This window comes from Tachyglossus aculeatus, chromosome 7 (assembly GCF_015852505.1).
Source record: "Tachyglossus aculeatus isolate mTacAcu1 chromosome 7, mTacAcu1.pri, whole genome shotgun sequence".
Classification (NCBI taxonomy): Eukaryota; Metazoa; Chordata; class Mammalia; order Monotremata; family Tachyglossidae; genus Tachyglossus; species Tachyglossus aculeatus.
This window is the reverse complement of record NC_052072.1, coordinates 46,258,169-46,271,903: the sequence shown is the minus strand read 5'-3', so window position 1 is coordinate 46,271,903 and position 13,735 is coordinate 46,258,169. Positions and strand designations below refer to the sequence as shown.

General features: G+C 44.2%; 1 protein-coding gene across 24 annotated transcripts in view; it reads right to left on the bottom strand.

Annotated features, from left to right (window-relative positions):
* KIF1A (kinesin family member 1A) overlaps positions 1-13,735 on the bottom strand; it is a 189,699-nt gene that overhangs the window by 107,531 nt on the left and 68,433 nt on the right. For 12 of the 24 annotated variants that reach the window (XM_038749685.1, XM_038749687.1, XM_038749691.1 and 9 more), the window contains exons 15-17: positions 8,071-8,282; positions 5,810-5,889; positions 3,201-3,276 (exon numbers count right to left, since the gene is read on the bottom strand). In XM_038749685.1, the coding sequence (XP_038605613.1) occupies positions 3,201-3,276; positions 5,810-5,889; positions 8,071-8,282 (368 nt within the window). The remainder of the gene's footprint in view (positions 1-3,200; positions 3,277-5,809; positions 5,890-8,070; positions 8,283-13,735) is intronic. The other 12 variants (XM_038749693.1, XM_038749695.1, XM_038749697.1 and 9 more) reach the window with 1 other exon arrangement.

The following is a 13,735-nucleotide window of genomic DNA, read 5'->3' as shown; positions in this document are numbered from 1 at the left end:
ACCCCAGAGAAGTAACGCAGAGGAACAAGAAGAGACAAGAGAGTGGAAACTCTGAAGGGATGAAAACTCCCCTTCTTCCTTCCTCTGAGAGGAAACTGAGGGAAGGAATGGGACAGTTTTAGAAGTCTTCATGCCCCTTTTTAAAAATCTCACCTCCTCGCATTTCTGATTTTTAGCTGTAGCTCATATGAATACCTCCAATTGAATTGCATTAGCCACCAACAGGAGAACTTGGGTGAGTTTCAACCCCTCGGGGTAACTCAAAAGTAGTTAACCCTTTTTATCACTCCAGGGCACTCCCACACCAACCTGCCTTGGAGAATACACCCCAACACTCTCTAGGAATAAGTCCTGAGGTCTAATCAGTAGGGGCTAAAAAATGAAATGGAAAGAGACAACTCAAATAGTCTAGACAAATATAAACAGAAAAATACATTAAAGAAAATTAAACAGAAACAAATGATTTCATGAAAAAGTTGTTCGCCTGTCCACTCTTCAGTCGGGTTAGGTGGCTATGCATGATTGGCTCATCTCTGCTGGGCACACTACTTTACATCACGCAAGAATTAAACGTGGACTGTATTGGAGTTCTACAATTTAAGCCTTTGAACTGATTGAACCCTTTTGACCCTAAAACCATAATCATGCCAAAGAGAGACTCTTGGTTCTGAAACTCCCTGAGGCATTGTTGTTTCACCTTGAGATTGCGTGAAATCAGAGAAAATATCTTTTCTAACCATAACAAGATTTTGCCATTTCAAATATGCATATGATCCCTTGGAGATTAGAACCAGAGTTTATTGAACCAGAACCAGACAATTGAAGCAGCGTGGCTCGGTGGAAAGAGCCTGGGCTTGGGAGTCAGATGTCATGGGTTCTAATCCCGGCTCCGCCACTTGTCAGCTGTGTGACTTTGGGCAAGTCACCTCACTTCTCTGGGCCTCAGTTCCCTCATCTGTAAAATGGGGATTGATTGTGAGCCCCACATGGAACAACCTTGATTACCTTGTAACCCCACCCCCAGCACTTAGAACAGTGCTAGGCACATAGTAACAAAGTAACAAATACCAACAGTATTATTATTGTTATTATTATTATTATCTGTTTGGTGACTAACGAGAGAAAGGGCAAGAGGGAGGAGAGAGAAATAATGAAGGAGGAAAACAGAGGAGGTAGAATGTGAAGAAAGAAGGGTCCTTTGAGTGTGTCTGTCCTTCATATTTAGGCTTAGCAATGGCAATTAACCACAGAACTCAGAGAAGCCTGCTAAAGAGCCACTAATTTGGTACTGCCCCTCCGGCTCTCATGGTTTAGGACTTGCTTAATTCTCGGATCCTATTTAAGGTGAACTGAGGACTCCAGGAATCCAAGTCCCCAGTATGGAAGCCTCTCCTGAGTCAAATTGTTTCTATTAAAGGGAAGGCGTCCATCATCTCAATTTTTTACATTAGCCCAGCAGAGATCATTTCATCATCTAGTTTCTACTTTGAGAATTCTCCATTGGAGCAACCCTTCTCTCTCCCTCAGCTTTCCTGTCCCCCTTCCCAGCCCCCTGAAGTGTCCCCGCATTTGCTCTGCATTCCTCCTCCACTCTCTATTCAGGTCGTGGGTTCAAATCCTAGCTCTGCCAGTTGTCTGCTGTGTGACCTTGGGCAAATCATTTCCCTTCTCTGAGTCTCAGTGACCTCATCTGCAAAATGGGGGTTAAGACTGTGAGCCCCCCGTGGGACAACCTCAACACCTTGTATCCCCCCGGCGCTTAGAACAGTGCTTTGCAAAAAATGCCATCATTCAAGTAACTGATATATTTTTAGGATAATAAATGTTATCATTATGCTACGTATTAAGCACTGTGCTAAACGCTGGGAGAGATAGAAGAGAATCAGATCAGATATACCTTAACCTTTATGACATTTTTCAGGGAACATTTTTAGGGAAGCATTATCACCTACTGGAAAGACCGTAGGCCTCGGAGTCAGAGGACCTAGGTTCTAATTCCCGTTCTGCCACTTGTCTGCTCTGTGACTTTGGGTAAGTAACTTTACTTATCTGTGCCTCAGTTAACAACTCTGTAAAATGGGGTTAAGACTGTGAGCCCCACAGAGGATGTAGTCTGTGTCCAACCTGATTACCCCAAATCTACCCAGCACTTAGTACAGTGCAGGTCACAGCGTAAGTGCTTAACAAATACCATTTTTTTTTTTTTAAAGGACAAGAATCTTAATTCTGGAAGGGGGAATTTCAGCTAAATTAACACCCTTGGGAAAAAGTAACAAGAAAACAAATCTGAAGGGGCCTGGGCAGTCTCAGTAGCCCTTGGCATTGTTCTACTGTTTGCAATCACTGATTCCTAGAGGGAGTCATCTAGAGGTTTAATGCTTCTGATTTTCTTTCTCTTCATTTTATAAAGGGCAAGCACGACTACCTGCTAAGAAATCTCACTGGGAGGATTTTTAAAATTACTTTTGAGAACTCATATCAATGACTAATGCAAAGGACCATTTGTGGGCAGTGAAATATATCTGTGGTCATTTCTCCAGTCCTGAAAATGACTTTTTGATGTAGTCTGTCCCCCAGAAGAGGTATGACGGTGTGCAAAGCAAATCCCTCAGAACCTGAACTTCTGAATTTTAATCAAAACCCAGTCACTGGCTCATTAGAAGGGAGTTCCTGCTGGGGTCTCAGACCCCTCCTGAATCCCTTAGGGAAACCTGAGGGATGCTTGAAAAAAAGCCCAATATAAGCGTTCAGTTGATCTGAATGGCTAAAAGCAGGTATCCTATTTACTATCTTAGCAGCACTATAGTAGTGGATTCTGAAGGCTAGAACTGTGACCTCCATTTTTCCTTATCGGTAATTAGGGATAACAATCCCTCACATGAACCTTGCTGAGGATTTATTGAGCAATAATGGGAGAGCAATCTTGCAAAATATGAAGTTCCCTAAATATGCCCGAAAGCAACACCTGAGGAAATCGGACATTTTCTTGTGTGGGGGAGAACAATCTTGCAAAATATGAGGTTCTCTAAATATGTCCGAAGGCAATACCTGAGGAAATCCGACATTTTGTTGTGTGGGAGAAAACAGTCCTGCACAATATGAGGTTCTCTAAATATGTCCGAAGGCAACACCTGAGGAAATCTGACATTTTGTTGTGTGGGATCTGATAGATGACTGCAAGGGGAGTGAAGGAGTCTTACCTTTTTAGGAGAGAACACCCCCAGAGTACCTCCATCTTCTCTCATGGCCACACCCATTTCAGCCAGCAGGGCCTCTCTGAGAAAACAGAAGAAAAAAAATCAAGATCTCGGTGGACTGAGATCCCATGCTCAACATGGGGAGAAAGGGCAAAGTTGGTCAACAAAATCTTCTTGGGGTGGTCCGGGCTAGGGGAATAATAATAATGATGGCATTTATTAAGCGCTCACTATGTACAAAGCACTGTTCTAAACGCTGGGGAGGTTCCAAGGTGATGAGGTTTCCCACGGGGGGCTGACAGTCTTAATCCCCATTTTACAGATGAGGTAACTGAGGCACAGAGAAGTGAAGTGACTTGCCCAAAGTCACACAGCTGACAATTGGCGGAGCCGGAATTTGAACCCACGACCTCTGACTCCAAAGCCCGGGATCTTTCCACTGAGTAGCCAAGAAAATTTACACTGACATGTAGACCTGGGTCCTACCATAAACAATTTTAGGACTAAAGAAAGTCAGGCAGGAGACCGATGAGAAATGCATTCCACTCTATCTCTCCCTTTGCTTAAGGGTTTTCGTGCGAATCGGTGTTTCTGCATATGTCTTCTGCAGGAAGAAAATTTGTGTTCTCTTGGCTGCAGAAGTAGCTGTGAAAGTTTTTGTATTTTGACTCTACTAAATGTAGATGACGCCAGTGCAAATTTTATGCAATCGCAACTAAGGACGGTTGTGAGACGCAATGTGGAGGCCCAAGGATCTGCCGCTCCAACTACTATCTTTGCTACTGATTTTCATTTTTTAATAGTCAAGTTATTTTATCTAGATTTTGATCATATTATTGCTTTTTTTGTTATTGTGTAATTCATTCATTCAGTTGTATTTATTGAGCGCTTACTATGTGCGCAGCACTGTATTAAGCACTTGGGAAAGTACAATGCAGCAATAAAGAGAGACAATCCCAGCCCACTTCAAGCTCACAGTCATACTTATTGTTCTATGTTGTTGTCAAGAAATGTAGCCATTTATTGTTATATTGGACTCCCCCAAGTGCTTAGTTCAGGGCTCCGCACACCGTAAGCGCTCAATAAATACGATTGAATGAATGAATGCTTAGACCGAGAGCCCTAGATGGGACAGGGATTGGGTCGCGATTATTGATCTTGAATTAGTCCCAGGTCTGAGTGTGATAGTCTGTCCAGGTCAGAAGAGACCCTTAATATTCATGAGGTTGGAGTTTAGCCACTAGCACCCAACTCCTCCAAGACCCCCTCCAAAAGAGTTCCAATGGCGTAATACACTCATCACTCACCCAATGATATCAGCTGAAGCACAACCAGTCGAGGGGTGGAATCGGGTCACGAAATGGGAACTAGAAAAGTTATATAAACTCCAGAAGCAGGAAGAGGAGAGTTTTTTTTCACCAGGAGCCTGGGTGAGAGGTGCATCCAGAATGAAAATAATGAGCGGCCATGCTCTCTTTTGGGGATGGAAGAAAGTTATTCCCTTGATCTGAGTTCAGGGAGGAATCTGCCGATTTCAGGGGAAACTGCTAAGGGCGGGATAAGGTCAGTACACACCCTGACTGCTTCAGAGCTCAGCCTCAAACAAAAGCAATATTAAAGCAGTCACACAGTGCAGGTTTTTCTTAGCTTTGGAGAAAAGAACCAAGCCAGAGGCACCAGAATGGTGTTGGGGGGGAAGGAGGGGAGGGGTTCTGATGTGAATATCCTTTCTCCCACCTGGTTGTATGGCATCTTCAGCCACAGATGATACCAGGAGTCCATATTGTCTCCCTTCACCTCAGGTTGTCTTTGTTTCCTGAAAGATCTCTTTGAAATCTGCCCCCGTGAAATCTGTGCCCCTAATCTACCCATGTCTGCAGAGACTCAAAGCTCGACAGACCCATGAGATTCCAATTTAGCCCTTCCTGATGCGGCACTGTGCTGAAACCGACCTGGATAGGTAAAGCTCACCTCTGTTTTATGTTTGGCTCCACTTCAGGCCTGGGGAAGCCACTTAATCCTCTTTATGATGTCTCAGTTTCCCTACCAAGCTATTAATTGGTAATAATATTATCTCACTGGGGTTGTGTGTAGGGAGGATTGAATAAATAATCAGTGACTGGACCCCACATCCCTTTGTCACGTCAAATACTAAGCGGTGTATTTCCCTCTTATGGAGGAGAGATATTCTTTTTTTGTAGTATTTGTTGAGCACTTACTATATGTCAGGTACTACTTTAAGCGCTAGGGTAAATACAAGGTGATCAAGTTGGACACAGTCCCTGTCCCATGTGGGCTCACAGTCTTAATCCTCATTTTACAGATGAGGCAACTGAGGCAAAAAGAAGTTAAGTGACTCGCTCAAGGTCACCCAGCAGACAGGTGGAGGAGCCAGGACTAGAATCCAGGTCTTACTGACTCTCAAGCCTGTGCTCTATTCACTAGATCACCCTGCTTCTTCTTTGCCTAGAGTCTTAAGTCAGATGACTTGGGGAATCAACAGGATCCAGAGTGATCAAAGGGTCATTCATTCTTTCATTCAATCGTATTTATTGAGCGCTTACCGTGTGCAGAGCGCTGTACTAAGCGCTTGGGAAGTGCAAAGCACTCACCTCTCCATACGGATTGCTTCTGTTCGGCGCAGTTTCTCCTCCCAGGTCTCATTTAGTTCGGCAATGATCTTCTCCGTCTCCTGGCAGGTACAACAAGGGAACAAAGTCAGTGTCTTCTGACAGAGCAGGAGGCTTAGAAGAGTGAGAGGTGAGAGAGGGGCTGACCCAAACCCAGATTCAGATCACTGAAAGGACAAAAGAAGCAGCATCGCCTAGTTCATTCATTCAGTCGTATTTATTGAGCGCTTACTGTGTGCAGAGCACTGTACTAAGTGCTTGGGAAGTACATGTTGGCTACATATAGAGACAGTCCCTACCCAACAGCGGGCTCACAGTCTAGTGGAAAGAGCATAGGCTTGGGAAAATCAGAGGACCTGGGTTCTAATCCTGGCTCCACCACTTTTTAGCTGTGTGATGCTGGACAACTCACTTAACTTGCCTGTGCTTCAGTTATGTGTGAAACAGGGACTAAGGCTGAGAGCCCTATGTGGGACAGGGACTGTGCCCAACCCATTGAGAAGCAGCGTGGCTCAAAGGAAAGAGCCCGGGCTTTGGAGTCGGGGTCATGGGTTCATATCCTGGCTTTGCCAACTGTCAGCTGTGACTTTGGGCTAGTCACTTAACTTCTCTGTGCCTCAGTTACCTCATCTGTAAAAAGGGGATTAAAACTGTGAGCCCCTCGTGGGACAACCTGATCATCTTGTAACCTCCCCAGCGCTTAGAACAGTGCTTTGCACATAGCAAGCGCTTAACAAATACCATTATTATTATTAAATTAATTGTTATTAGATTAGATTACTATTATTATTATTAGAGAAGCAGCGTGGCTCAGTGGAAAAGAGCACGGGCTTTGGAGTCAGAGGTCATGGGTTCAAATCCCGGCTCTGCCAACTGTCAGCTGTGTGATTTTGGGCAAGTCACTTAACTTCTCTGTGCCTCAGTTACCTCATCTGGAAAATGGGGATGAAGACTGTGAGCCCCACGTGGGACAATCTGATCACCTTGTAACCTCCTCAGTGCTTAGAGCAGTGCTTTGCACATAGTAAGCGCTTAATAAATGCCATCAAAAAAGTGCTTAGTACAGTGCACTATATGCAGTAAGTGCTTAATAAATGCAACTGATTGATTGAGTAGAAGATAAACAGTATGGGTGAATAGGGTGCTTTCCTGGTTAGATTCAATGTCAGTAAACCTGAACCTTGTATAGGGATCATACAACCTGATCGCCTTGTAATCTCCCCAGTGCTTAGAACAGTGCTTTGCACATAGTAAGCGCTTAATAAATGCCATCATCGTCATCATCATCATCATCATTGGGAAAAGAAAATGGAAGATCACGTGGGTAAACTTCGGCACAGGGATTGAGAGAAATCTGGCTTCAAAGGTAAAGGACCCTTCCTGTACTCTGTATTATGTATCTTTGAGGGTTTCATGGGACTCTGTGTTTCTGGGTGAAATCAGAGTGTATTCTGGACCCAGGGAGGAGATGTGATCAGTGTGAATGCCGGTGTCATCAACGGGAACTCACAGAACAGCCAGTGGTAATCCACCACTGCACTTTGGTCATATCCCATTTATATAGGAGTAATAAGGATGTGGGGTGGCTATCAAGAGAGAACTTGGTTAATAATAATGGCATTTATTAAGTGCTTACTATGTGCAAAGCACTGTTCTAAGCACTGGGAAGGATACAAGGTGATCAGGGTGTCACCCGGGGGGCTCACAGTCTTAATCCCCATTTTACAGATGAGGTAACTGAGGCACGGAGAAGTGAAGTGACTTGCCCAAAGTCACACAGCAGACAATTGGCAGAGCCGGGATTTGAACCCATGACCTCTGACTTCAAAGCCTGTACTCTTTCCACTGAGCCACGCTGGTTAAGTAAGGGCGAGGGCGGTAACAGGCTTTAAGGACCAGATATTTCGTTTTTAGAAATCCTTTTCCAAAATGGGCCTGCTCGGTATTTTGAATTTTTGTATTCTTCAGGACCCTCCTTGGCTACCACCAGGAACCTCAAGAACTTTGTTTCTTGGAGGGAGAGAAAGACCATTGCCTTCAGCTCAGATCCTCTAGACCGTAAGCTCGTTGTGTGCAGGGAATGTGTCTGTTTAGTGTTGTCCCGTACTCTCCCAAGCACTTAGTACAGCGCTCTGCACACAGTAAGTGCTCAATAAATATGATTGAATGAATCACTGAGGCGTGTCACAAAGTCAAACCAAATGAGGGCCAAGATGCACTGTCTAAGCTTCGTCCACGCTCACCTTGAGTCTTTCAATGGCCTCTTCGCTGCCCGGAGCAAACATCATGCGCTCGTGGAGGCTGGAAACGGAGGCAGCGCGACTGGATAAGGCTGACAGGGAGGACGAGGGGCTCATGCCCACTAAGGCGTTGGTCACTGTGGAGAGATTGTCAGGGCGTTGACTCAAGTCTGCCAGGCTAGGATTACCATTATTGTTCTCAAAGTCGGACATGTCTACGGTGGGGGAAGGGAATAGGGGGGACAGGGAGAGATAGGAAGAAGAGAGAAGGCAGAGAAAAGAAATACATAGTTGGGAAAAAGCAACAAGGTGAGGTGAGGAGAATGCTAGAAATCCCAACCAAGAAATACACATATGCTGAATGCCTAAAAGCATTTATGGAGCAATATGTGTTTGCGGAGTACATCCATCAGCATGTCTATGCCAACGACTTTCAGCAATGGTAACACCGGGCAGCCACACGGCCTTCTCCGACAGCCTCACAGAGCATATTAGCTGCACCTCCTCATCAGCTATCTACAGTCTGGTTCCTAATGAGTATGTCTACCGCTGCCCTGTCGTCTAAACATGGGCCTTCAATCCAGAAGTCATCAGCCAGTCAGCAGCAGTAGCAATGCTTCACACGGCCATCGATTCCTAACTCAGGGAGGAGAGTTCTTTTTCTAGGCTCTCTGTGGGACACTCGTTCAATTTCCAAGCCACCCTCTCTCACAACTGACACTTCAACAGCAGCGCTTCAACCTGGGCTCGCTCTTCACTGCCTCGCCATGACACGATGCCAACTTTTCTGTCGCTTTTCAGACTGAGAGAGCCCTCACCCTTGTCCTTCATCCCTTGGCCTCGAGGGAAGGGATCGCGTCTACCATCTGTTAGCTCATCCGTAAAATGGGGATGTGGACTGTGTCCAACATGACTGACTTGCATCTACCCCAGGACTTAGTTCAGTGTGTCATGCAAAGTAAGCACTTAATACTATAAAATACATGTCATTGACTGATTGCTTGTCCATGACCTCCTCCCCTGTATCTATCAATAAATAATCAATGATATTTGAGTGTTTACTATGTGCAGAGCCCTGTACTAAGCATGTGAGCCCACTGTTGGGTAGGGACCGTCTCTATATGTTGCCAACTTGTACTTCCCAAGCGCTTAGTACAGTGCTCTGCACACAGTAAGCGCTCAATAAATACGATTGAATGAATGAATGAATGAAGAGTACAATACAATAGAGCAGGTAGACACAATTCCTGCCCACAAGGAGCTTACAGCCTGGCAGTGTAGACAAGCATTAAAATAAACTACAGTTTGGGGAAATATACCTGTTTTGATGCGCATATATCTATAATTCTATTTATTTATATTGTTGCTATTGATGCCTGCTTAGTTGTTTTGATGTCCGTCTCCCCCCTTCTAGACTGTAAGCCCATTGTGGGCAGGGATTGTCTCTCTCTATTACTGAATTGTACTTTCTAAGCACTTGGTACAGTGCTTTGCACACTGTAGGCACTCAATAAATATGATTGAATAGATGAATGAAGTGAAAGAGTGTAAGAATTGGCTTCCAACTGCAATATCATCCATTCCTTCTTTCTGGATCACCATTTGTCTTTACCCAATATTTCACTTCATTTGCGGTCTGTAGGTTTGAGCTTCTGTTTCCTGCCTCCTCAGCAACTGCTCTAGTGATTTATACTCATTTAATGTGCTATTAAGAGTATTAACAAAATGGTGGCTGGGTCAGGCCACTGTTCCATCCAGCAGTGGCCAAAAGATGCTTGGAGGAAACATGTTATCCCACCTTCCTTGACCCCCATCCTAACGTTTAAGGATATATCACCCAATATCACTGACATTTCCCCTCTACATTTCAAACTCTTCCTTCAGTGCACGGGCCTGAGAGTCAGAAGGTCATGGGTTCTAATTCTGGCTCTGCAACATGTCTATTGTGTGACCTTGGGCAAGTCACTTCACTTCTCTGTGCCTCAGTTACCTCATCTGTAAAAAATGGGGATTAAGACTGTGAGCCCAATGTGGGACAGGGACCGTGTCCAACCTGATTAATTTGTACTACCCCAGAGCTTTACAGTGCTTGGCACATAGTAAGCGCTTAACAAGTACCACAGTATTACCATTATTCCTCCAGTAACCCAGTAGCACATGGGCCTGGAAATCAGAAGGACCTGGGTTCTAAACCCAGCTCTTTCACTTGTCTGCTGCTTGTCCTTGGGCAAGTCACTTCACTTGCCTGTGCTTCAGTTACCTCATCGGTAAAATGGGGATTATGACTGTGAGTCCCATGTGGGACATGGACTGTGTCCACTCTGATTAATTTGCATCTACCCCAGAGCTTAGTGCCTGACACACGGTAAGCATTTAACAAATACCATAAAATAAATAAATAATTTCCGTGCCTGCATAGTTGAGATTTTTTCCTTATCTTTCCAAGGGATAGACCCTCATTTTCTTTAAAGCATTTGCTACTCTTTTCCTGCCCCAAGTTCCAAGACTCTTTGGGGAGCTGGCCCGTTGACTCACAACCACAGTAAAACCCACTTTACCCCGCACTTTTAAAGAGCAGTATCAGGGCTGTGCTACCATCCAGTTCAGATGAGCACGAAAATCCAGTCCAGATGCTTTTTTTAACAAGAACATAAGATTCAGGACTGTTGCAAATTTACACCAGAATCTAGTTCAGTTGGTTTTTTTTCCCCTCTCTTCTGAATATCACAATAAGTTGAGATAGGTACTCATCATCATCATCAATCGTATTGATACGATAGGTACTAGATACTAGGTACTCACTAATGTAGTGTGTAGTTCTCTTGGGTTAGGAAAAACTCAGACTGGACTTGTGTGCCTACCTGATGTAGATTCTAGCTCTTCCCTTTAACAATCATCACAAACGTTTACGATTCTCCGACGCACAAAAGACACAGAAAGCAAAACCTTCCGCCATGCGATCGACAGCTATGGGAACCTCAGAAACATTTAAGTCTAACATCGCCCCTCTCAGTAGCTCTACACTCCTTTAACCTACAGCCAGCAACCGCACCTCCACTAATATTAGAAACGCAGTAAAATATACACACTGGTACTAGCTCATTTGTTAGTAGCATGGAGTTGGTCAAATACTTGAACCAATAGCCATCCCAGTCCTAGCAGAAGCAAACCACAGCAGCGGAAGCGGCAGTAAACATGATTACAGCATGGAAAAATTTTCCCCGAGTTCACTGGAAAAACAAAGGACGTCGCTTGTGTCTGGGTTGGAGAAAGATGAGAAAATCAACCTTCCACCATTGGAAGGCTAGGCTCAAACCCCAGCTAAGGTTGCCAGAGTATGCAGCATGTTGTGTGATATCTACTTAGTGGTCTCTCATCACATTTTAAGGCCACGATCTCTTTTGCTTCAGTAATCAATCAATTGTATATATCAAATATTTATTTTACTTGTACATATCTATTCTATTTAATTTATTTTGTTAATGTGTTTTGTTTTGTTCTCTGTCTCCCCCTTCTAGACTGTGAGCCACTGTTGGGTAGGGGCTGTCTCTATATGTTGCCAACTTGTACTTCCCAAGCGCTTAGTACAGTGCTCTGCACACAGTAAGTGCTCAATCAATATGATTGATTGATTGATTGATTGATTGATTGAGTGCCTGCTGTGTGCACAGCACTGTACTAAGCTCTTGGGAAAATACAATATAACAGAGTTGGTAGATGTGTTCCCTGCCCATAGTGAATGATTCGGCTGTGGATCATTAGATATAAATAAATAAATAAATATGATTGAATGAATTCGATGGAAATCTTCTTGAGGCCAAGGACTGGGCTTTGCTCTTTGTAACTCCACAGTGCTTAGGACAGGGTTCAGTTCACAGTGGACACTAAGTGAAAAATTGTTGATTTGTTGAAAGAAGGGAAATGCACAAACAAAACAGAGAGAGGGAGAGATTCAGCGTGGTCTAGTGGATAGAGCACGGGTCTGGAGTAATAATAATAATAATAATAATAATAATAATAATAATAATGGCATTTATTAAGTGCTTTCTATGTGCAAAGCACTGTTCTAAGTACTGGGAAGGTTACAAGGTGATCAGGTTGTCCCACAGGGGGCCTCACAGTCTTCATCCCCATTTTATAGATGAGGTAACTGAGGCCCAGAGAAGTGAAGTGACTTGCCCAAAGTCACACAGCTGACAACTGGTGGAGCCGGGATTTGAACCCCTGACCTCTGACTCCAAAACCCGGGCTCTTTCCACTGAGCCATGCTGCTTCTCCTGGAAGTCAGGAAGACTTGAGTTCTAATCCTAGTCCTGACACTTGTCGGCTGTGTTACCTTGGGCAAGTCACTTCACTTCTCTGTGCCTCAGTTACTTCATCTGTAAAATGGGGATTGAGACTGTGAGCCCCATGTGGGACATGGACTGTGTCCACCCTGATTAATTGCATCTATCCCAGGGCTTAATACAGTGCCTGGCACATAGTAACCACTTAACAAATTAAATGCTTAGTTCAGTGTTCTGCACACAGTAAGCACTCAATAAATGCGATTGAATGAATGAACAAATACCACAAGAGAAAGAAAGAACGTGGCTGTGAGCTGGTCTTTTACCAATGATTGTCCCATCTGTCAATTAAAATGGCACTTTATGCAGTCTAGCCAATTCCCTTCAGGTCTTCTGAAATCTGGCTCGTCCTCATCCGTTATCTATGATCAATACCATCAATTCCATTTTCATCATTATTAACAGCCTCCATAAAATATGCACTTTAGTCCATGTCTTTAAATCATATATTATAAATTATTTATATCAATGTCTGATTCTTCCTCTAGACTGTACGCTCATTGTGGGCAGGGAACTTGTCTGCCACTCCTAAGTGCTTCAGACAGTGATCTGTACATAGTAAGTAACCCAGTAAGTGCCATTTGACGGTGATGACTGGAGAAAGTACTATAATAATTGGACCATGGAATGATGACTGGAGAAAGTACTATAGTAATTGGACCATGGAGTTCCCCGGGTGCTATTGCTAAGGAATGCTGGAGATATTTCCATAAATCCCTGTCCTCAAGGCTTATCTCCCCAAACTGGGTGAGGTACCCCCAGGGTCCTGTTAAAATATCCATGTAGAAACCTTGTCCCCAGTCCCTGGAGGAAAAGGGTAAAGCAGAATGCTGGGACCTGTAAAGAGAAAACGTTTGAAGGGACTCAGTGCTCTTTAAGAACGTGAACTGGGCTTTGAACATAGTCTCACTTGAGTAGCAACGACTGCGTAAAGGCCTAAACCTGATTCCCATAATATTGGCTACTTGCTTGTTTCTCTCTTCTCGGTCTACAACCAGAGTGATGCTACTTTGAAGCCAGGAGGGAAGACAGTAAAAGAACTAGTAATGTGACACATTTCTGGGAAGAACTGGTGTTCATCCTTAACTCTCAGTGGCTAAATGTCCAATTGGTCCTGCCACTCATTCCTCAGGCTTCAAGGAGGCCAAGACTCTCAAGACAGCATGGCTTAGTGGAAAAAGCCTGGGCCTGGGAATCAGAGACCTGGGTTTTAATCCTAGTTCCTTCACTTGCTCGCTGTGTGACTTTAGGCACTTTGTTTCTCTATGCCTCCATTTCCGCAGCTGTAAAATGGAGAATAAATGCCAGTTTTCTCTCCAAAA